Source organism: Haemaphysalis longicornis, unplaced genomic scaffold (assembly GCF_048455015.1).
Source record: "Haemaphysalis longicornis isolate Haplotype H1 unplaced genomic scaffold, Haemaphysalis longicornis Haplotype H1 scaffold_2, whole genome shotgun sequence".
NCBI lineage: Eukaryota > Metazoa > Arthropoda > Arachnida > Ixodida > Ixodidae > Haemaphysalis > Haemaphysalis longicornis.
In genome coordinates, this window is record NW_027526295.1 from 164160154 (window position 1) to 164184253 (window position 24100).

The following is a 24100-nucleotide window of genomic DNA, read 5'->3' on the forward strand; positions in this document are numbered from 1 at the left end:
GTCAGCGTCGCCACCCACTGAAGGGGTAGGGTGGGATTGGGACAGTGAAAAAGAAAGAGTACCTATGCGCGAACGCGGTTAGTGCCGATTGTGAGTTGCCACAGAACCACTTCGGCTGACTCGTTAGAATTATCCTGCGATCCACAGTCCTTTACAGAACATTCATTGCGCTAAATGTTCAACTGATTGTACTCTGCGACCTATGCTATCTTAGCATGATAAGTTCCGCGCCTTCGCTCGATATCACCTTGCTTACCATTTTTCGCGTACCTTCTCTTCCTTTGATAAAAGGGGCGGGGAACGTAAGAGATTAGATACTAGCTTGTAATAGTTTAGGATGGAATGAAACATCATTAGGCTTGAACCCCGTACAAGAAGCCTGATTCACAAAGTACTTTGGCGTTAGTTAAGCGCTACCGCGCAAGACAGCATTATACCCTAAAGTTAATCAAAACGGCCTTTCTAGATCCATACCCACATGTCTTTCTTAAATACAAAAAAAGAAAGGAGTCGAACTATAAGATGCACGCACACACAGCAAATGTTAGCTGTTGCTACTGCGACTGTTTCAGCACCCGAATGTATTTCCATTCCGGTGTAGTTAAACATGCATTGCGAACTTCCCATCGCACCTATGCGATACGAGCGCTATTGCGTGTGGTGCGGTTTTGTTTTCAAGCCTCGCTGAGGACGCACATGGAGGCATGTTTCGAGCAGTTCGGAAAGCGCGCCCCTTGCTCTGAAAGTCTCCAACAACCGCTTGGCGCTCACGAGGGCTGTATTGGCGAACTGAGTGTTCATTCCCGTTATGTGAGCAACGTTAGAGCGGTTTTCAGGGCTTCCGGCACACAGCTCCGTTTGGGAGGGTAATTACGCTGTGGTCTTGAGGGACGAGCAAGCTGCAGTCGTACTGGACAGGTCTAACAAGTACTTGGCGTAACAAAGCCCCGCCTCATTGTCGACGCCCTTTTGTCATTTCGCTGTTTCGGCGAATTCCTTAGCGACCTCTGTTTGGCTGTACCAACTCTAGTTTACGTTGCTTAATGCGATGCCATTCGGATCGACTCGACTCGCTCGATCGTAACGTCGATGGGATTGCGATGTCATGCACGTTGACAGTCGGTGCAGAAACGTTGGTGCTGCTTGCGGTGAAAGCGTCTGAAGACTGAGACGTAATGCTAAGTAATAAAAAATTGGTACCAGCACGTACAGGGACCACAGCTGTGATCAGCCATCATCATGTACCAAATAGAGGTGCAAGGTAGATGTGCGAAGGCTGCATTGCTGAAGTTCTTCAGAGCTTGCCTAAAAATCGACTTTCGAAAGCTTTAGTGAGGGAAAAAAGGTACAACAGAAATTGGGAATGATCTTCAGATTCTGACTTGACGTTCTAATCTTAATATTTCCTGTGAGGGAGCCGCAAAGAGGTAAGAAATGCGCCGAGGAACTGTACGGGGAGGCTGTAACGGAAGGAGAATCGTAAAATATGAATTGCTCTACAGAGAAGCAGATAATCACCAGCGCGGACTTATTTATATTTATACTGGACCAATAAATAACTATAGCATGTGGTTTTGTTTTAGGGGACGCCTTTTAACTCTTCCAACTTGAATGAAATAGTGCAGTCTATGCAGGCTGCCGCCGACAAACTTGCGGTCAGTTCACGAAAAGCAGACTCGACCCTGAAGCACGGAATGGAAGGGGGGAATGAAAAAAAAAACTGGAGGTATAACGATCATGGGCAGGAGCAGGCAGCCCCGATGCGCAGTTGCACGTGTAGTTTAGACAGGAGGGCGATGATGATAATAATGATGACGCAGTGCAGATTAAAACGAAATGCTAAGCATTAGTTTCAGCTCGCTTAACAAGAACAGTTTTGCATTTGTCTCCAAGGCAGGGTAGAACTATAAGCAGTCTTTAATCGTCTAAAAATCTGCAAATGTTAGTTGAGCACCGAGATGTGCGTTTCGCTAAGACGCGTCGTTCGGCGGCGCCCGCAGCAGCGACTCGTCTTCGAACGCCGAGGACGACGAGTGGAAGCCGTGCAGGCGCAAGGTGGTCCGCCGGGTGAACCTGGTGCGCTCGCAGGCCACCAAGCTCATGTGGCAGCGCAAGAAGGCCGCCGCCCTCATGCTGAAGCAGCAGCAGCAGCGAGAACAAGCGCTCCCGCTGGGCGGCGGAGCGTCCTCCGAGCCCTCCTCTGCGGACGCCAGTGGCCAAGATGGCTCTTCGCCATTGCAGCCGGCCCGTTCCTCGCCGGCCTTGGCGTCCCCGAGCGCTTCCGCTGCCCCGTCAGACGCCGGTCCAAGTACCAGCGCTTCGTCGTCGTCTTCGGCCGCTGTTCCGGCGTCTGGAACTCCGTCGCGGCGACCGCTGCAGCAGCCGCTGCAGCCCCCGAAGAAACGCCGGCTTCAGGGCAAGGCGCCCGGCCCCAGGTACGTGGGCTTCTCCTTCATGGAGTGGTAGCGCCCTGCTCGCACAGGCGAAAAGGACGGGCGCTCGTTATTTTGTCGCGCGGTAACGTTATTGGTAGCTGGTGGCTGCTTGGACAGGCTACTGTAGAAGCCTTCCGCGAACAACTGCAGACGCGTCCCTTGGCAGGTATTTAATGGAGCCCTGGTGTTTTGCACAAACGCGGTGCATTATGGTGAGCGCGTTTCGTGCTACTGCTTGCTTTTTAAAAGGACCTGTGACTGGCGTGTGTCCCTGTAACGCAAGGTTGGACAACAGACTGGGTAAAAAAATTTTTTTTTAAAGTTGGACGTCGGTCGGCGGATGCCCTGTAGTCGCGCCAGCCCCGTTTGCAGGATGTCGGATCGCGTTGTATTTGGCGTTTTTTGGATGTCTGTGTTTTCAGGTACGCTGTGGCCTACCATTCGGCGAATACGCTGGTGCCCGAGCGTTTGTTTTGTGACGCCGGGAGTTTTCCCGCCATATCCGAACCGCTCGCGTGGGTCAGTCGTGTTGCAATTTACGGGCGTGGATGACTTTGTAAGCATGGGATCCGGGTGTTCAATGGCATGGGGATTTGCTACTTAATGAGGAAGTGGTGTTACGCATGTGAAGGGATGATGTACGGAAAGTGTACGGAAAGGGGGAAGAGGGATTTACGCACTCTTTTTGAGTTCATGTTGCCTGCTTAGAAGATAACGCTATTTTCCTCGCTTTTTGTTGTTGTTGCATGTGGCCGCATGCTGTTGATGTTACTTGTTGTTCTACGTACTTGTTGTTCTACGATGGGTTGGGATTGGTAGCATAGCTGCACAAATTTGTTCTCCATCTGCTCTAGTTGGAAGCACGTTCTCTTTTTTTTTTTTTTTTTGACGCGGCATTGCCGCGCGCACGTAACCACAATAAGGTGCACGTTTTAAATTAATGGATTGCCCGAATAGTTTGTTGCAGGCGGTCAGTGCCAAGTGTAACACAAGCACGTTCTTTGCATGACTTTTCAGCACTGTACTTGTCGCAGCGCCGCACTACTCGCATGCTATTCGCCCGGTGCGCGCAAGTGGTAGCCCTAAAGTCCCTCGATCGGCGCTCAGATGAAGGGACTTTAGGTAGCCCCTAGCCCCGCAGGCATCGCCGTTTTATCGAGTGGCACGGGTCTCTGTAGCTGCCGCGCGTCCGTCGCAGCAGCAGCAGCAGCAGCAGCACCAGCAACAGCAGCAGCACCGGCCCGGGAGTCGATGGCGTCCCGGGCAAGAAGAGACGGAAGCGCGGGCCCTCGGTCAAGCTGAACTGGCAGCAGCGGAGGCTGGCCAAGCTACGTCTGTATAGGCACAGGATTCGCGACCCGCTTTCGCGGGCGATCCTCCGCAGGGACCCCGTGTCAGTATACGAGGCTCGCCTCTCTCTCTCTCTCTCTCACGCGTTGCATGCTGGGAGTGCTGGCTTTGCAGAAACGCCTGCCTTTTGCCCTGAACGCCTCCCGAGGCGGGGATTTGCGATAGTGGCGCCGCGACCGGTCCAAACGCATGCCAAGTATCTGAGGTGGTCCGAGTCAACGTTTGTCCGAGTAGAAGGCAGACGTTTTTGCACGGTCCGGCCCACGTTTGTCTGCTTGCAAGCTGTGTGTGAACTTCTGCACGTTTGCCTGAGAATGGTCACGCATGCCTACATAAGTGGTGACTGTGAGTAACCAGTGATGGTGTGCTAGTACCGCTAATACAGTGTGCTGCTTTGCATTTGCGGCCAACGCAGACCCTGACGCCTACGACACGCGCACTTGATGACAATTAAAAACTGACACCGACCTTGAATGTTTATAAAAACCGAAATGACGGGGGTCTTAAAACGTCTTTTCGGTTTTTAATAGTTATTACGTCTTTTCGCGACCACACCGGCTTCCGCCCAACTCTTAATTACACGCACGCTGCGCTTACTCCAAAGCGGGACCCTCAAAGCACCTAAGCAAGTAGACCAGCGGGCTATACTCGGTGACAACTTAAGAACGACACCGGAAGTTGCCGCTGTGCCTTATCACCGTAGCCGGATGTTTCTCCGCGCGGCGCAAGTACGGCGTTACTGGGAATATTTTGAACATGGCGTGAGCCGTTCCAGTGATTTTTTGGACTTAATATGCTTATAAACGACTCCAGTGACGACAAACTGCGTGAGACAAGACAGACGATATCACGCATTCATAGCAAACCCCTTTCAAAACGCGCGCGCACTGACGTCACGGGTCCGGCGCTTTGGCGGAGTGATACACTGCATGAGGTGGTGCCGTTCTTGAGTTGTAACTAGCGTCACTAAATAAAGGCTTTTAGAGTATCGGCACTCTTTTCTCTCATTGTTATGTGCCGCCGGGATTTCCATTGGTCGGTCGGCACCACGTGATGTTTGTTTACACATGGGCGCAGCCATTTTGTTTTTGGGCGCCTCCCCTCTCTCTCTCTCGGCTGCGCGGGCGCAAGAGCAGCCGGTCGCACTCTGCCCGTCACAACCGGCGGCGGTTGCGTTCGGAGAGATGGCAACTCTGCAAGCCAGAAACAAAATGACCCCCAGACGCCTCCGGGTGCGTGAAGTGGCGGTACTCTTAAGCGTAGCTTATTTAGTGACGCTAGTTGTAACCGAGTGTAGCAAGAGCTCCGTCTAAGGGTTTGAGTCCTATCCCAGATTTGGCGCGAAATTCAAACGCTTACTTTCGCGCACTCAATTTGATTTCGCCATATCGCGCCGTCTGTGTTGCGCGGTGCACTCGCCAGGGAAAGCGGCGGAACGCGATACCTGGCGTGCGCGATTCTTTCGCGCTCGTTGCGGGAGGTGAGAGCGCTTGTCTCCCGAATGGCGCGCCTTTCCGTGCAGTCGCGCGCGTCCGTCGTCAACGCTTGCCGCGCTCTCCGTCCGCGCACCTAGCTGGCATCCGCAAAAGCCGGTTCGGGATAACACGTGATCTCTCCCGCTAAAACTGACGCCAGCGCCAACACCTGCAGCACAAAATTTGCATCATCTAAGCAAGAAAAAAAAATCAAAGCCCCCCTTAAAAAAAAAAAAAAAAAAAGGTTTCTTCTACCGTGCCGGAGTGGCGCAATCACATAGACGTCAGCTTCATAACGCGAGGGACCAAGGTTCTATTCTGACCACGGGAAGCATTTAGGCGCTTGATGTGCGTCCACTTATCATCATCATCGTTTTTCGAAACCCATTCTGTACAGTTGGCTTTCCTGCAGTGCATTTCGGCGCCACATCGAACGCCATCAGAGAGGCGTATAAAGCTTTGCTTCCATAAAAACCATGCTAGGGACAGCACGTCAACCTGCCGTAAAATACTGAGCAGGTGCCCCCCCCCTCACCTTTCTTGGGGATAGTTCATGGAATTTTGTTGAGCGGGCCCTTTTTCAGAACTGCCCTGGAATTCAAAATGGCAGCGGAAAATTGTTAACCCTCCTCCTCCCCAAAGGAGGAAAGATGTTAATTTATTGAACATAAAAGTGGATGGCTCTTGTAGTCCAGAAAGCCGCGAGCCAGTGCAGCAGCCTGGTCGCAAGCGATGAGTCCTGGGGCGGTATTCTCGTGTTTCGTCCCTTTTGTGTCCGTTTCAAAAGTGTGCGTTTTGAGTGAGTCCTAATCGGCTAAAAGCAAACAGCCGGATGTGACGTATTGCAAGCGCAGCAGAGCTAGTTCGCGGATCCTCGGAGCACACGGAATTTCAAAAGGTCGCTCATGGAATTTCTGGTTATTGCCTTGTTGGCTAACCGGTGGAACAGGCAGTCGAGAAGTAATGTAGACGCATTCGAAATGCCTACTGAAGCATTTCCGCCCCTCAAAGAGGACTTTTCTTTGAGCTCTGGGACAAACTTGGCAGGCTGCAGCATGGACTCGGTGTTGAGGACCAAGTGATATGCACTCTTTGTTTTTCCGCTACCGGAGGCTTTCATTCAGCGGTCGCTAGTGAAATGATATCGCTGTCGCAGCTCCCTTTGGGAGCCGGTGTATCCACGCCATCGCCATCGCCATCACGCAGTGAAATAGTCGTCTGTGAGCTCGATAGGTGTCGTCTACGCTATCGCCATCACGCAGTGAAATAAACTGTCATCTGTGGGCTCGATAGGTGTCCACCAGACGACCACAATTACACTGCGAGCTCGATGGTGTCATCTGTGAGCTAGATACTAGGTGTCGACCAGACGACCACAATTACACAAGCACCTGTATTGGTACTTACTAACAATTACACATACGAGCTTAGCATTTTTAGGCTTCACACACAACAGGCACGCCGCCATGAAACGCAAATCCCCGCCACTTACACATTTTTTCACTCGTAGAGCACAACTGATCCATTCTTGATACACTGAAATTGTATATCGTTATCGCCAACTACGGCTTCAGTACCCTCCTCCTCACCCATCCCTCAGCACACAGCCTGCTTGCATTGGGCATCGACTACAAACAAATACATCTCGATATTGCACTTCTCTCCCCCCCCCCCCCCCCCCCCCTCCCTTCCCCAAAAGAAAAAAATAATGCAGTGCATCGGAGAATGCAACCGTGAAGCCCCTCGTGGAGCTACCAGTGTTAGCAATACGCAATGATCTTGCCAACCGCGTTGTTGGTCGGTCCTGTTAGCCAGATTATGTCTGGTCATTATTTGAAATGTTGATCGAGGTGTACTTGTGGTGCGTTCGGAGCGTGTTCTCGGCGGAGCAAGAGGCCTCTGAGAAATCTTCGGGTCTCTTCTGGCTTTTGTTCGTGGAGTGGCACATTGTAACGTCGAACCACTGTTTATCACTGGATGTACTGGCTTTATGCAACAAAATTGCCAAGCTGCAAGCTGTGTGCTATTAATGCGTACCATTCTTTGCATAGTACCCCCACAGCTAGGACCTTGTAACGCCGTGCATTTCCACAAAAATGCAGATTTGCAAAATTAACACCTGTAATCGTTATAATGGCATAGATGTAGATAATTCGTCAAACAGAATTGTAAAAAAAACTAAAGAAATAAGCAATGCAAAAAAGTTTTCACAGAAGTGATCTGACAAAGTAAAGAAATATGTATCTTATACATCTTCCCCAAAACCGAAGAAAAAAAACGAAAAAAGAAAACCATCAGAAACATTGGAAAGACGTGTAAAAATAGCGTAAATGGACCAACTCTGTAGTACGCCTCCAGTCTTCAAAAAACAAACATAATTAGCAGAGTAAAGGCACTTCACCACTATAATTGTATATATTTACATCATTGGCAAAAAGAAAAAAGAAAACTTAAAAAGAATAAAATAATCCAAAGTCTTTCTCTACTCACAGCCATATTTGGCTGTAAAGAACTCACTCTGCGAAAGCGGCATAAGAATGCTACACATTAGTGGACCAACTCTCTAAAATTTCTGAAGATTTTCTTATTAACTGCTTCTTCAGACAGAAGCCTGTGACACACTGCACACTTCGCGCATCTTTCTCATTCAAGAAACTTAAAAAAAAAAGACATCCACTTTTGTCAAAGCTTGGCCTTGCCAAAGTTCTGCTGCAATAAACTCGCGTACTTAATACCGAAGTGACAAAATGTCGCATGCACTTTTTTTCTTCCGGCGTAGTGATGCCATTCCACGACTCGAATTTTCTTCCTAAGTGTATATCAGTAGTACATAGCCTTCACCATAGGGGTCACAAAGTCACAAGCACATTCGGCAGTGTCAGTCAGCAATAACAAAATGGTGAAACTCAAATTCCAAAATTGCTAATCCCAAAAATACTAATCCCAATTTATTCCAAGAAATTGCGCTTGCACACAGTTTCTTGAATTGGATTTGGGATTAGTCCAGAGCACAGCTAAAAGTTTTTGGGTGGTTTCAATTTCGGTAATTCGGGTCGTCAGAGTGGTGGGGTGAGGGGTGCTTGTTTGGTAGTACGCAAAAACTCAAAATACTCAGGTTATGGGTGGGGGCGCTTGATCGGTATTTTACAGTAGGAATGCACAGTGCCAAGCATTCTTTATAACTGCTGTATGCCGAAGCCAGGTGGATCGTGGCATACGCGGCACTTTATTACGTACGAATGTGTGCTTAAAAGAAATAAAACTCAAAGAAGATTCGTGCACCTCTAGCTCCAACCTGAGGTTTACAAGCATGACACTATGCACTGCAAGTGGTTGGGCGCTGCCTTGCAGGAAATCCGCTAAGTGAAATAAGATCCTGTGTGTGCCACTTGTTCTATTTTGTTTTATATAAACCACTTCTACATATCAGTATGGGATGACTCCTTCAGTACCCCTCGAGACTGGAATGATAAAAATGTTTAAGTAGGCATGTTTTACATAGGTAAGACCTAGGGCACGCCTTTGAGGACCTCCTTTCCATTTTAACACTTGAGGCGTAATGAGCCATTAAATCATACAGACTCAAAGGAGAGGTGTTTTCTTTGCATGATTGCTACATTTAGTAGTCGCTTTATATCTTGAAATGAAAGCAATAATAGTGCAGACCGTGCACCTGCATACAGTAAAACATCGTTAAGTTGCCCTAAAATCCGCAGAAATATTTGGCTGAGAGTTCTGAAATAAACAAAATACCGAAAGTGTTGGGGCCCGGGTTGGCATAAGCTGCATCACATATAAGATAAATCCTTTAGTGTGTTACTACTTTACAAACCTCATGGAAGGCAAAGGTGTTCAAGATTTTTTCTTTTGGTAAATGATCATGTGTAAATGATCCTTTACCGAACGCGAAATGATCATTTACCAAGGTAAAAACGTCTCACTTTTGAAATTATGCTTTCTCATTCCTGTCTTCTGTAGCCCCCCAAAAAATACCTCTATAATAATGTTTCAAGGGATCATTGTTTTTTTTCGAGTTTCTCTCGAAAAATTGCTGGACGGGGCAATAATTGAATTCCAAGGAATATGCGTGGCAGGGTAGTTGAGTATTCTAGAAAAAAGTTTTTTTTATGAAGTACAGTAACCCCTCGTTAACTCGACCTCGGATATCTCACAATATCGGTGTGGTCGAAACTTTTCTTGACGTGCATTTAAAGGGACACTGAAGTGAATTTGTCAAGCTCCCGTTTTTGCTTGCACTGCGTAGACTGGCTCAAATTAGCACACTTTTCATCGTTTATCCGGTTGACAAATCGGTAATTATTTTACAAAGCGCGAAAGAAGAAAAACTACCATGCGCGGTTTGCGGCGGCCGCACCAACTAAGGCTGTGACGTTGGGAGGAGGGGCGCCGTGATTGGACGATGCCCAAGGTTAGCAATCAAACAAGTTTCGGTTTCGGTTCTGTAAAACATAACCAATGGCGTTGTTGGATGGGCATTCTCAATATCTCAGTAATCGTACCGCACTTCTGCCATGTTGTCGGCTGTAAAATGCACAAGATAAGCCTCCCAGGACGGCTTGTAGTCGTAGCATTCACTAGCCGAGACCTACACAGTGCATGAACGCCCTCCGCGTACCCGCAGACGCCCAAATGTCATGCGCTTTTCCCCCATATTTGGAGCTTGCCTCCCTCATGCCTGTATCGTAAAAAGCGTGTTCGCACCAGGCCAAGGGTCTGTTCATTCTGGCCTGTGCCCACTGCCTGCAAGCAGTCGGTGCTTATGGCAACAGCACGCCAACGAGAACTCGCTAGCGCGCCAGTGCCAGCCTGCGCGCGTTTTGTGAACTAGTTCGTGTAGCCATGAACGTTGCGGCCAAAAAAAAGGTGAACTCAATATAGAAAACATCGGCGGAAAACAAAAAAGTTAACTTACAAAAAAAAAAGCACGTACCCGCCGGGATTTGAACTCGTGACTTGCAAAACATTTGCGGTGACATACCTAGCGCCCCAGACCACTGAGCCACGGAACGGGACGCAAAGGCCTTCCTAATATAGGGTATATATTGTACAACCGGTTTACACTTTTATTTAGTTTTGGCATTTCAAGTAGCTTAGGTGACTATTTGTTGTACTGCGCTCGTGCAGTAAGCGTCGCCCGAGTTTCCACAGTAGCTCACGTCTAGCAATTGCATTTCGTAGACGGAAAAGCGTTCGCAGATGCGTAGTCGTGCTGCTGACCGCTGTGCTTGTTCGCCCAGCGCAAAAAAGTGCTTCCCGTGCCCTAGTTTTACGCTGTACGGTAAAAATATCAGTTGATTTTATTTCCTTAGTACCTATATTGACTTCGCTGACTCTTCTTCCGCCTTCAAGAGGCCTTATATTTTCCTACTGGCGTACCAGTCAGCGAAGCGTCGCATGTGCGCTTGTGCAGCGCTTGTGTGAAGCAACCTTGACTTGGAGCTAGATATAGTGTACAAACAAACCAAGTAAAGAAAGGCACATTCTTCCATTCACAAACGTGTCCTGGCTTCGTTTCAACTAAGCGAACGAATTGCAACCAAGCAATTTTTTTTAACCTCCTTGATTGCGACGACCCGCCGGCGGCCGGCGGACGAAACGCTGGGCCGACTGACTCTGTCTGAAGGCCGGGGAGCCGTGCAGTAGCGCAGCCAATTGCCAGCTCATCCCCTCCTGACGTCACACGAAAACGCCACAGAAAATGGGCGAGCGTAAAGAGAGGAGGACAGCATTTTCGAATTAGTTTTTCTACTAAATAAAATCGCGTAAACGCGCCTAGAGTGGTCGAAACATGGCCTGGGGACTCCGGACTACAATTAGCACTAGTAATCCCGCAATGTTTACATATCACTTCAGTGTCCCTTTAACTCCCATACGTGCTATGTATTCGCCCCCCTTTATCTCAAAGAGCATCTTTGGGTGACCACGGATATCTCAAAATGTTTACAGAGAGGACACCAGGCAAAGTCACCCCTCGTTAACTCGACCTCGGATATCTCACAATATCGGTATGGTCGAAACTTTTCTTGACGTGCATTTAACTCCCATACGTGCTATGTATTCGCCCCCCTTTATCTCAAAGAGCATCTTTGAGTGACCACGGATATCTCAAAATGTTTACAGAGAGGACACCAGGCAAAGTCCGCTACAGGCAGCTGATAAAGTTTCCGTTCGAACAGTTAGCTCCCACTACGCGCCTAATGCAGTCATGAGCGGCAAATTTACGAGGAGTATGCGCTGTACGAGGCTGATGTCGCCGTTGCTGGAATGCTGTCCAGCGTCTACATTGTTGAGATGGCTGTGGACGATGCAGCTGATCATGTGGACGACAAGGAGCCTCGAGAAGTGCCTACAATGGCAGAAACAATAAAGAAGCTCCGCCTGCTTCGCAACAAGGTACAATGTAGGGGCGGCAGCCAACAATTGATGCAGTGTATTGAGCAGCTCGAGAACTCTTCCCTGGGGCCGGATGTGAACGCAAAACAGATGAGCATCACACAGTTCCTTGCAATAATGAAAATTCACTTTTGCTGCTAAGTTTCTTGCCTTTATTAAAAACGCTCTGCTGTGCAGTGGATCTTTTGTTGCCATCATGCACTAGCTCTTATTTTAGTTACTTGGCAAGTTTTTTGACATTTCGCTAAACTCAAAATTATTCTTATCTTGAACTTTTTAGTGGACTGTGTGACTTTGAGTTAATGAGGAATTACTGTATTAGAAAACTAAAACGGGCTGTTTCGGCTGGAAGACTATCTTTGGCAAGTTGTAGCATGTTGGAGTTAACATTGGCATACATCCCCGAACTTGTGTTACGTTGAAAATACTCTCGCTATTCTTGGCAACTTTCATGGTGCTATATTTGTGCAGGAGATTTTCTATGTGTTGGGCAGACACCACTTTGGGATCATCGCGGGCTGGCAAGCCTTCACCTGGCAAGCCTTCACCCGACAAGCCTTCACCCGACAAGCCTTCACCCGCCAAGCCTTCAACCGACAAGCCCGGGCCCGACAAAGTCTCGCACGAAAAGATCCTGCACGAAAAGCTTGCGACCGAAAAGCTCCCACCTGACAAACACTTGCCCAACAAACATTCGCCTGAGAAACACTTGCCTGAAAAGCTTCTGCCGGAAAAACCCGTGATTGAAAAGCTGCAGCCCGAAAAGCCCCCATCCAACATTTCACCCTGCAAGCCTTTGCTCGACAACATATTGTCCTACAAGCCTTCGCCCTACAAGCCTTCACCCTACAAGCCTTCTCCCTTCAGGGCTTCACCATACAGCACTCCACCTCACAAGGCTTCACCCTACAAAGCTTCACCCTACAAGACTCCACCCCACAAGCCTTCCCCCTTCAAGCTCTGGCAAAACAAGGTTTTGCCCAGTAAGCCTACACCCGACAAGCCAAGTAATGCTCTCCCTAAGGTACCCAAGACTTCACCTGCTAGTCTGTTTGCGCCCAATCTTCATGACTATGCTAGCCGTCCCAGGTGAGTCATTGGGGGTGACTAACAGCTTGGTCCAGGTTAGAAAAGGAAAAAAATGATTTAAGCTTGATGAAGCTTATTCTCTCTCGCACACGTCCATGGCAGAACACTTGGCGATTGTTCTTTAGTGGCAGGATGTAAAGGCAGGTGACAAAGTATATCTCCAAACAGAGGAAAGACAATGTAAAAACAGTGTTTTCTAGTTGCGTTCAGTTCTATGGTAGCAATAAAGATATCTGTTCTAGTGTCGAAAGGTCAGGTTTCAGCCTTCTCATTTAACTCTGCAAATGTCATTGATGACAGAATGCAATGGGGTTGAAGGCCAACTGCACTCAAATTTCACTTCGGCCAAATTTAATTCGAAAGTACGGTACATATCACCAAACCAACTGGGAAATGAGTAGTAGCTCCGTGAAATGTGTTGTTAATCAGTAAGAAAAGTTTAAAATAGCTTCATCGCAAATGACTCTGCACCTGCCGGCAGATCATGCAAATGGCCATGAAGCGGAAATGACATGCTGGCCGGCCTGTGTACCTGATCCTCCGACTAACCAGGAGAACTAGTCGAGGCGCACTTCTCTGAATGCTGTCGCGCATGCATGGCCGTTGCGCGCAGGTTTTCTCCAACCGGCTAGCCGCTCACTCGCCGGCGGCAACATCATTGGCCATAGTCTGGCCAAAACGGCTGTGCTCTTCTCAATTTCGTTTTAAAAATCGCCGATTTTTGCTGGGGTCCGTTGCGCCGTGCGTGCACGTAATTCAGCGGTCATATTTTGTATCTGTCTTTTTAGGGAGACCTTAAAGAAATGGGGCTTTACAAAGTCGGAATTCAGTACAGTTGGCCTTTAAGGGAAGAAGGCGAGATGGGGGCTGTAGTGGCTAGCTGCCTTACCTAACTATTGTGGTGTCATGATGCACTACACAGGTTTCGCGAAAGTGGGAGTTGTACGAAAGGAAACTTTGTCCGTGCTTATGAGGATGTAAGGTGTTGGTTGGATGCAACCACACTAGCAGTGCCTTTGCATGGGTTTATATGGAAGAACTTTTGTTCTGAGAAGTAGGTATTGCCCTCATACACTTTTCCAAGCAAACACTTCATTAGTTTGATGAGGGGACTCTTTAAAAACCATGCTTAGATTAATGTCTGTGGTCAGTAGCGTTAGTGGTAGACCAGCAAAAAAAGTGTGAAAATTCTCCTTTAAGAAAAGTGTTTGCTTTGCACACTGCCACCTCGCGACTGAAATTGGTACTTTTTAATGTGTCCGCTAAAATGGCTAGGTGGTTGGGCCAGGTTTTACCTCCCTACACATTCATTGCTCTTGTTCATTGTCAGCTGATATGAAGCCACTGCCTCTTCAGCAGTTCTGGCAACGACGGGTGGCTGTCCCAGGTGTGCACCTGGAGTTGTAATAAGAATTTTCCACACAAATTTCAGCATGTTTGTTGGCCGTGGTAAATAAAGCTCTGACTCTGGTGCACGAATTATTGCTTGAACGAATTTGGGAATGGGTTGGAGAATGGTCCTCATTTAAATTACATGGCCGTTGTGATTCTCACAACCGTTGGGATCATTATGAATGCACCTATTTGCCCTCATAATGACCACATTTGTTTGGTCACTACAAATATACCGTGACAGGCCTTCTGTATTGGGTCCAAACATTCGTTCAAAGTGGTATTGCTTGGCATCTTGTTTCTCCCGGGTCTTGTGTCATTGCTCTGGTCATTTAGTTAGTTATTGCAGCAGGTTAAAAATAAATATACGGAATAGACATACTTCAGGTGATCTTGGTATGACAACCGCACTTTACAGTAAAAGGAGCACTCTACAGTTTGAGGCAGTGTTTCACCTACATTGCATGAATTTGGTGAAGTGGGTGTCCTTTATTTAAATATAAATGGAAACTTACAGATCTCTTTCTGTAGTTTACACTTATGGGAGTGCGGCATGTACTTTGCTTATATTTTAATAGTGGCTCCATTGGAGAACGCGTACAATTGTTGCATTGAGCAAATCTGAGAATCGCAAACCACCTTGAATGGGAGACAGCCTCCATGTGACGTCATGGTGGATTTTCTATTGGATTGGATTAGAAAAACTTTATTGATGTCTGCAGTGTGCGCTTTCGCACGATTGCAATTTTTTAGCACCAATATGGAGGAGGAAGAGCGGGAAATGGCACCCAGCCAGACGCCCGTCTGTGAAGTGAGCACCACCAGGCCAAGTTTGGAGCGGGCATGCAGACCTAAGATGTCACTGAAAGAAGATGAATCCTCCTCTTCTGAGTATTCCGATGACGGAGACGGCACGCCGAGAAAGTGAGCATCATTGTTTGTCAGTGTGGAGTTTGACTTGAGCCATCACAGCGCAGAGCCTAGCTGGTTGCCTCTCAGATTGATGAAGGATAGCTAAGCCTTGTTGCAGTGCCATAAAATTTCTCACAATACTGCATACTTCTAAGCTGCTTCTTTTCGTAGATTTCTATGAGAGCTGAATACCAAGGGCTTCTTCACGCCACGAGCTATGCTAGTGCAGAGACAGTGGGGGCTTCTTACTGAACTTGCTTTTGAAAATATTTCCTGTTGTTCAAGCAGAGGGCTTGAGGAGGGCCTAGATGCTCTAGGCCAGGGTAAAGCATAATTGCCCGCCAGCAGGGAGAATTATTTTCACCGAGGAAAAGTGTCCCACACTGTATGAAGGACTGGTGGCTTAGTTTTGAACCTACACATTGTCCGTGCATTGAACAATTGGCAGGCATGGTTCATTGTTTGCTTTGAGTTGACGTAATTTGAAGCATAATGCTAGAGCTGTGTGAAAGCATCGTAGAGTTTAGCATAAACCAACTTCCCTCTTCTGCTGTTCTTTGTTCCCAGGTTGTCCTTTATGTAAGGGTTGTTAAACTTTAATTGCAGCCACTAGCCAGCTAATCTGGGGAAAGAGCTGTTTGTAAGTGGACTTCGGTGTTGACTGGCGGTGTTGTGCAAGACTGAGTGAGCAGCCCTCTTCGGCAATTGCTTGAATGTGGGATGAGAACGAAATGCGGTCACTGACCAAGTCAAGGTGAAAAACACAGAGACGTTTCGGAACCCGTACGGGTTCCTTGATCACACACGGTACAATGCGAACAGCCATTGTTTTTTTTTATCTTTCTTCAAGACTGAACCGTCAGTTAAAAAAGGAAAAACTGGTGATCAAGGAACCCGTACGGGTTCCGAAACGTCTCTGTGTTTTTCACCTTGACTTGGTCAGTGACCGCATTTCGTTCTCATCATGATACCTGACCAGACGAACTTTCGTCGAACTCTTGAATGTGGGATATTTGTGCTGCCTAGGTATGCACAGCTTATCCCCTTCAGAAGGCCCCAACTGCGACCGAGGCTTCTGCAAACGTTCAAGACGGAGCCGGAATCGGATGATGATGACCAGCTTCGGTGAGCGTTCCTTATCTTGCCATTGCGGTTGGTTGGGGATTATTCTTCGCGTTTGCCGATCTGTACTTCAGCCTTGCTTCAGAAGAAAGAATGTATAATTGATCATACGGCTCCAAGGTTTTGAAGTTGCCTCAGAGGAAACTTTATAGACAAGGATGTGAATTTGTCTTAAATGTGAAGGTGGTTGGTGCCAGCTAGTTCCTTCTCTTGTGAAAACATGTGCTGTACAGGTTTGTATGGCGGGGAATGCTTTGAGGGTTTTGCAACAGCATTTTTCAGTCTCGTGTGAAGCTGTCAAAATACGACTGGATGCCCAACAAGGTGTGAAACTGGCTGTTCATTGGTAAATTAAAGCTGCGTCGACATTATCGGTGAACACAAACACTGAATGCTTTTTGTTATTTCAGCAGCCTGTTGCAGTGGCAAAGCATGGGCTTTGCCTATGGCAGGGTTGATTCATAAATGTGGCTGCTTGAGTAAATAAACGAAAAGTAAGCTGGCAGGGGAGTATGTAACAGTAAAAGGATATGTTCTGCTCTAAAAAACAACACAGCCACTGGTGCCACCCCAACAATGTGGTGAATGCCTTGTATTACACCCTTGGCCCCAAGAACTTGTGTGGGCTAGTGTGGAAAAATATTCGGAGACAAATTTTGGGGGCACATATCCTTAACTACAAATTCTCGATTTTAATGAAGCTAAGTACCCGTTCAGTTACTGATTCCAATATAAACTTGCGCCCTTAGGACTCAACTTGAGAATATGCCATTATTCTTGCCCATTGTGCACTGTTATGCACTTATATTGCGTGAGCAATACACGAGGCCTGTGGTTATAATTTTTATGTAGATTCGTATCGTTCTGTAACTGGCGAGTGATAGGGGAGCTCAGAATATGAGTGGAGAGATCCCATGGGGATTTCTCCACTTTGCTATGCTTGCGCATTTGCCAGGGTGACAAGTTGAAGTTAATCGACCATATTGAGGGGAATTCCCCAAGGTGGAGTAAGTTTCTGCGAAGGAAAGTTTGACATCCACCTAAATGCAGCCGTACGGCTCCAAAGGAAAGCTATACAGCTTTCTCAGAAACTTTGCAGTTGAAGAAAAATTCATCCTTTGGAGCCGTACGGCTGCATTTAGGTGGATGTCACTTTCCTTCGCAGGCAAGTTGAAGTGCGGCTTGTCAGCTACCTCTGCCTCGTAGGGTCTTGTGACTCTCGCCACCACTTGTACGCATTGTGGAATCGAGTCTGCAGCCAGTATAGGTGGCAGAAGAAAAAGGGGATGATAATGGGTGTAATAGAGAGCCGATACTGGGGGGCAACAAAAGGAGCTGCAGGCAGCCAACACTACTGCTAAAGCAAGCAAAAGTGACCATTGAGATGGTTAGTGCTGAGCACCGCAGGCACGGTGTATGAGGCTTGCACCTGCCTGCCCTGAACACTTTGAATATGCCACTGTCAGCCTTCCTCCGCCCCCTCACATGGCCATACCCTGATTGGGCTCCACTCCCTATACGCAGTGTTGTGATGTCATTTTGTACTCAAAATTTTCCTATAAAATGAAGACAGCAACCATCATTCAGCTGAAATTGTCTGCATAGGTGCCAAATGGACGCGACCACAGTGTTGATGGGCTTGAACTGCCGAGTTTGAAGGAGGGACACAAACTTTATCATTCCATTCACTGCTTAGGACTACCTGTAGGATCTCTCCTTATCCTTAAATGCATCTTTTGATTGCCAGAGCTCTGAAGCCCCAATGTGTGATTAGAAAAGTGCCATTAGGCCTCAAACAGAAGAACGCATGGGTTGGCCAAGATGACGGGAACCCCGTGCTTTTAGTCTTTGCTGTGCAGCATGAATCCAAAAAAAAACTGCCCGCCCATTTCATGCACCACACTTATCAGACTCGCCAACCTTACCACAGGGGGTGCCTTAGAACTGCTGTGAACAGCTTGAGTGGAATGGAATGGCTGAATAGGATGGAAACGTAGACATTCTACTCGCTGCAGCTATTACCGCTGCATTGTTCGGCCAATTTCAGGGCTCATACCTTATTGGGGACCCATTAAGGAGCTTGTGCTTCCCATTATCTATTTTAAGAACCAGAAGTTTATGTTAAATTGTTTACCAAGCTTTGTTTTATTGAAATTTCGGCAAACAGTGCCGGTATGTTGGCTGGACCGGGTGGTCGAGCAGACGCACTTACACTACTCATCACAAACCCAGACAAACTGAAACTCATTAGCGTGGCTGCTATAGATGGTATTCACTGAAAAGTTTAGCTGTCAATTTCTTCACTTGGCAACACTGAAAATGGCCATGTTTGCGCCACTTCAGCACAGAAATGGCGTGGCTTGTGCCACTGCACCCACACCTTGCAGAAAAAAAAGACCGGCATGTCGTCTGCCCTATTTCAACCAGATTCTCAACAGTGGGGTCAACAGATGTGTTACTAATCGCACTCCCATTGGAGTCAAGGTGTCACTTTGCACTTGGTGGGGGACAGTTCGGAACATCAAACACTCGTGTATTTAGCATGTGCAACTACCGCCATCTTGTTAATCCTCATGTGACCAGTGACGGTGCACACACATGCTCCCCCGCATGCGTGCCACGCCAGTGAATACAACCTATAGGTGGTATTCACTGAAAAGTTCAGTGGGCGATTTGTTCGCTTGGCAACCCTGAAAACCGCCATGACCGTGGCCACTGTGCCTGCGCATGTGCTTTGTGCCCACATTTCTCTGAAAAATAAACACCAGCGTGCATCGTCTGCTGCATTTCAACTCAATTTTCAGTGGTGGCTTGCACTTTGCATCCGTCGTCTCGTCCGTGGTGTCAAGAGATATGAATAATAGCAGCGACATTTTGAAGTGATGCTGGGATCGACTAGAGAAGTGTAAATTAGAAAGACTAGGAAAGAGCAAAGTAGTTCGACTGTAGTTGATCCTGTCACACACAAAAAAGCTGGCTGGCATTATGCTGCATCCGAAAGACGAGAAGCCTCGAAAGGAATGGTGAAGCGTGGAGGCAAGCGAGTTTGCTGTAACAAGGAGCGAAGTCTGCGGCGGTTCCAACCACTTCGGAGTTCGCTGGAATGGAGTGTGGGTGACAGACTGGTACTAAGGAGCGGGAGCTGGCACTCGGATGGCCCACACCAGCAGGGCGGAAGCTGGGCGACATCCAAATCCTGGGTGGCGGCCTGCGTAAACAACGGGCCGCCGAGACGAAGTCCCTCCGAGAGCGCCTGATGGCGAAAACGCTACGAGGTACCCGCTGTCTCCATAATCGAATACGCGCAGTGGAACCACGCGAGAGCTGCAGGCGCATTCCGCCGTGGAGAGGAACACTTGTGGTACAACGCTTAGAGTGAAAGGAATAAACCAATGCTTCCCCACAAGGCATTGCTTTTGATCTCTGTGGGACAGGTCGCCTGATGTGTGTGCCGCCATGATGGTGGCCGCGCGTCCCCGTTGCTGAGACGACGCACATGGTTGCCCCGGCATACGCGCCACGCCAGTTAATACAACCTATGCGTGCAGGTAAAGAGTATGGTGCCACATCTTGATGTTTACAGATAACAGTAACTAGTGACGGCACCTGGTGCTACTGTGCAATGCTGCAAATACGTACTTCATGACCTGGCTGTCAAGATGCATTGTTCAGGCATACTAAGTTAGAATAATTTTATTGTCTATTTCATTACTTTGGAGGTTTCTTTACATTGAAGATGTTACATCGGCATTTGATTGTAAGTGGGTTCGACAGTATGGAAATTACAGTAACACAGTGCCGCATTATATGTGCAGAGAAGGGCCTAATAATTTTTCTTTCCTCTGTTGAACCTGTGTTTTATAAGTTCCACGTACACGGTTTTTCTTCTTCTTTTTTTTTTTTTGCATTTTTGCGGATGTGCTTTATAGCTTTTGCCATACTGTTTTTCTCTGCTGCAGCACCTGCGAGTTGGAGGCAGAGGAGGGCGAGAGAGATGAGCTGGAAATAATGCCGCGATTAGTTCATCAGGGCAATTATGTCACCGACGGGGAGATGCCTCCACCGGGGGAGAAGTACGGGCCCCCTATAGTCACTCCGATTTTTCGGTGAGTAGCTTTTGGGGCATGTTGTTGTTGTTGAAAATACAACCGTTTCAAGGGGTGCTGGCTAAGAGAACTGGTCATCAACTCTGCCGAGAATCCAAAAAACAAACAAGGAGAGATTTATGTTTCAAAAAGGCAAGGTATTGTACAAGCACAAGAACATATGAGAGAGGTAACTCAAAACACAAATGAGGCGAGGGTTGTGAAGCGAGTGAGGCGAGGGTTGTGAAATGGTACAAATTAGGAGAGTTAACAAAAGGGACATTACAAAGTATAAAAGATAGCAGAAACAATTTGATGCATATGTAACACACGAAAGTTCAAAGATATTCACTGACTGGGCTGATGATGCACCGCTGCCTCGGAGGCGAAAGTGGCTCCCTTCAAAGGGTTGCTACCAAAGCTGCTTGGCCGTCTGATGACGAACACGGAAATTCAGGAATCCAGGAGCATGTTGGAGTTCTTACTGATGCGGCCCGTTGATGCCAATGGAGGATTATGTGTAAACAAAAACCACTGTTGCATCACAACATTCTAACGAGACTGCCTGGTTTTGGCAGAGGCGTGTATTTATAGTTTTAAAAAAGGTAAACAAGAAAATATCCACCGTGGTCGTACTGTCTATCTTCCTTCTTTGCCCTTCCTTGAATTATTCTTTGTTTGGCACAGTGAAAGTTCCATGGCCTCCAGGAACTCGCCTGAATTCTGTTCATGCCAGCAGGGATTTATTCTTTACTTTGCCGGCGAGCTCTGTTAGAAAGTGAACCACCCTCGAATACGCATGAATGTGTGGCTATTTGTTTTTTTTGTGTGTGTTTGTGCGTGTGTGTGTGTGTGCGCGTGCGTGCATTTGTCTGTCTTTCTCGTCACGCGGCCTGCCAAATCATGAGTCGGAGACACGCCCGACACCAGAACGTTCTAGAGGCCTCTCAGAATCAAAACACAATAAATGAAGTGACTATACAATAATAATAAGATGCTGTACACGTGAGTTTGTGACGAGAACATATTAAAGGCACCATGAAGATAAAACACAACTTTGCCGCAATTAAAAGAGCTAGTCTTTGGCAACTCATTCAGCTCCATTTCAGGCACGAGCGACTAAATAGCTCTAGACTCCTAGAGCGACTAAACTAGAGCACTAAACTAAGGTTCTAGAGCGACTAAACTAAAAAATAGCAAGGAATATTGAAAAAAGTTCAAATTTCACGCTACGATGACGTATAGCCAGGAGTGATATGATGTAGGTCAGCAGTGAAAACAGTTATCGGTGTTCTAACTGCACGTTAGCATTCCAGTTAGGCTATGAAACAGAACTAGTTCCCACTGCAATCGCTCAGTCGTGTTTCTTGGCGGTGGTTAGGTTGGCGGCTGCCAATCACGCAAACAAGGTTCCGTGACATCGTAGAAAAATAGCTGAAAAGTGGCTGGCGAGGCACCACTGCCTTGTGGGTTCGCTTTAATAGCTCGAGTATTTGTTTGAAGTTCGCGATAAAATTGGCATCATTGTTATCGGGACAACGCAATTTTTTTTAATGGACCCAACGTATTTTTTGGTTCCGGGTGGTGAAAGGGGGTGCCAGTTTGGTGCCAGCTAGTGCATAGAATCGTGCATGCCAGCTAGGTGCCAGCTAATGCACTTGGGCATAGAAAGCTTTGCTTGTAAGTTTGAAGAAACAGGAGAGCCATATAGGTTAATGTGAACAGAAACCCTAAACACAGGGACTTGCTCTTAGAGTGCTTGTGGCGCTTTGATTGTTTTTAACTAGCCTCGTTAAGCCATACCTGGCTGGGTGGCAAAGTTGGTGCACCCCAAATAGCAGTATGGCTTAACTGGTTGCAACATAGTTGGGAAGGTTGGCTTGGGTTGAAAATTAAGTTCTTCTCAACCAGGAAACTAAATCTTAAATAACTCAAGTACATAATGGCGAGGTTTCTTTTAAAGGGGAACAGGTCCTTTCCGTGCACTGCCATGGTATTCTGAACTGGGCTGAAACAACTTTGGACAGCATTTATGGCACATTCGTGCACGTGTGGGATTTTATGAAATCGTGTGCAAGAGCCCCCGTCGACATGGCTGAAGGAGGATAGGAAAGTGAGGCTACCGAGTATGGGTGAATTGAAAGAAGAAAGACTGAAAAGTAAAACTTAAGACCATTTTTGCTATAGTGCATTAAACACAGTCTTGGGGTATGAATAAAGTGTGCCATTGAAATTCACTGCTAGTTTAAAAGTCCTGGGGTTCTTACTTCTGCTACCAACCTCTCTTTGTGTCGACAATGATGGCTAAGTATTAAAAGGTCAGTAACGTGTAAAGGCAAGTTGACTTTTGGCAGATTAGAGTGTCGGGAATACCGCAAAAATATACCACTCTCAGCAGCAGTATTTGATAACGCAGAAAATGCCATAAACTTGACTGACAACAAGCATTGCTGCCCCATACATTTTCCCATACTACGGCTTAGAACATCACAAACCTTGACTGGCTAAACAAGATTGTTTTGGCTTACCTAAGCTTTTTTAACAGCGCAGCTGTTTGGGGGCTCGGAATGTTTGTTGATGACGCCTGTTGCGCCACGTGAAGGTACCCCACCGAGCCGACAAATGGTGCCACTGCTTCGACGGCCGTCCAGTGTGTGATCTCGGATTGTGCGCCAGAGCACGCGACACGCTACCACTTACAAATATGCACCGATAAACTACCAGACCTCCATGGGTCAGCTTTGAGTGTGTACATACTGCAGTGGGTAGCGTTGTGAGCGATCCCCGCCCCTGCAGGAGGTGGCTGAAGCTGAAGTCAGCTCCTCCGTTTAAGCAGATTTCACAGGCGTGGAACCGGCTTTAATTTTTTGTGAATCAAGCACTAAGGCAGAAAAAGATGTAAATGTGAAATGTATGCAGGAAGCTCTGCTTGTCACGTGCTTTTTAAGACACAAACCTTAGCTAGCAAGCATTATAACATGCTGTTGCTCAGCGCAGGCTTGGCTTTGTTTCAGTTATTGTTTTGTAGGAATGCTTCATTTTGCGTACAAGCGCAGTCAAAACTGTCGCAACTGGGCTTACTGTATCTACTTACCACTGTGCATATGTATGCTACAGCCAGTCGCAAAATTAGATTATTAGTGCAACTGGTTTGAAATGAGATGGCCAACAACTGCCTTTAGCCATTGCGTGTGTATTTTGTGCACCTGCATCCAGGCAGCAGCGCATCTTTAGAAAGCTTCGCCAGGGTCATCAAGCCCCACTAACAGGAGGGGCTGATTGGTCAACTGATCCTGGGCGCTGCCATGCCATAATAATATCAAAGTACTACCCCTTTCTGATCGGCTTCCAGCCTTAGTTGAAAAAGTGAAAGGCAATGAGCAGGCTCTTTGGAAGTGGCAATGACTTTAAGCACTTTGGGATGTGCTCTTAGTCATGAAAAAAAAAAAAGGGGAGAGAATTGGAAAATAGATGCCTGCTTCAGTTATTTACCGTAATTACCCGATTCTAACGCGCACATATTTTCCGGAAAAACAGGCCGAAAAACCGCATGCACGTTACAATCAGATACGAAACCGAAACTGCTGAAACGGCTGAAATTTCGTCCCACCCATCGCTATCGCCATCTCAAGATGGCGCCAAAGCTTTTAGCAACAATTTTTCGGATCGAGGCGCCTAGACTTTTCTATCGGCGTTCACACACATTGTCAAATTATTCCACTTGCGCGCTTGATAACAGCAATGGGAGCAGCGGCTCCCACACGTTCACAACGAGTGGTTTGCTGAAGCGTGTGCCTCTGGAGAAGCTCGCGAGATGGGCGTGCGA

The 24100-nt window shown here is 47.4% G+C and overlaps 1 protein-coding gene across 5 annotated transcripts in view; it reads left to right on the forward strand.

The window, feature by feature from the left end:
- The window catches only part of LOC144169426 (uncharacterized), a 50541-nt gene that overhangs the window by 11333 nt on the left and 15108 nt on the right, over positions 1-24100 (forward strand). For 3 of the 5 annotated variants that reach the window (XR_013322444.1, XM_077698561.1, XM_077698563.1), the window contains exons 3-7: positions 2001-2435; positions 12146-12763; positions 14909-15079; positions 16094-16192; positions 20149-20295. Coding sequence is in view for 4 of the 5 variants with exons in the window: in XM_077698561.1 (XP_077554687.1) it covers positions 2001-2435; positions 12146-12763; positions 14909-15079; positions 16094-16192; positions 20149-20295 (1470 nt within the window). In the remaining variant the exon portion in view is untranslated. The remainder of the gene's footprint in view (positions 1-2000; positions 2436-12145; positions 12764-14908; positions 15080-16093; positions 16193-20148; positions 20296-24100) is intronic. The other 2 variants (XM_077698564.1, XM_077698565.1) reach the window with 2 other exon arrangements.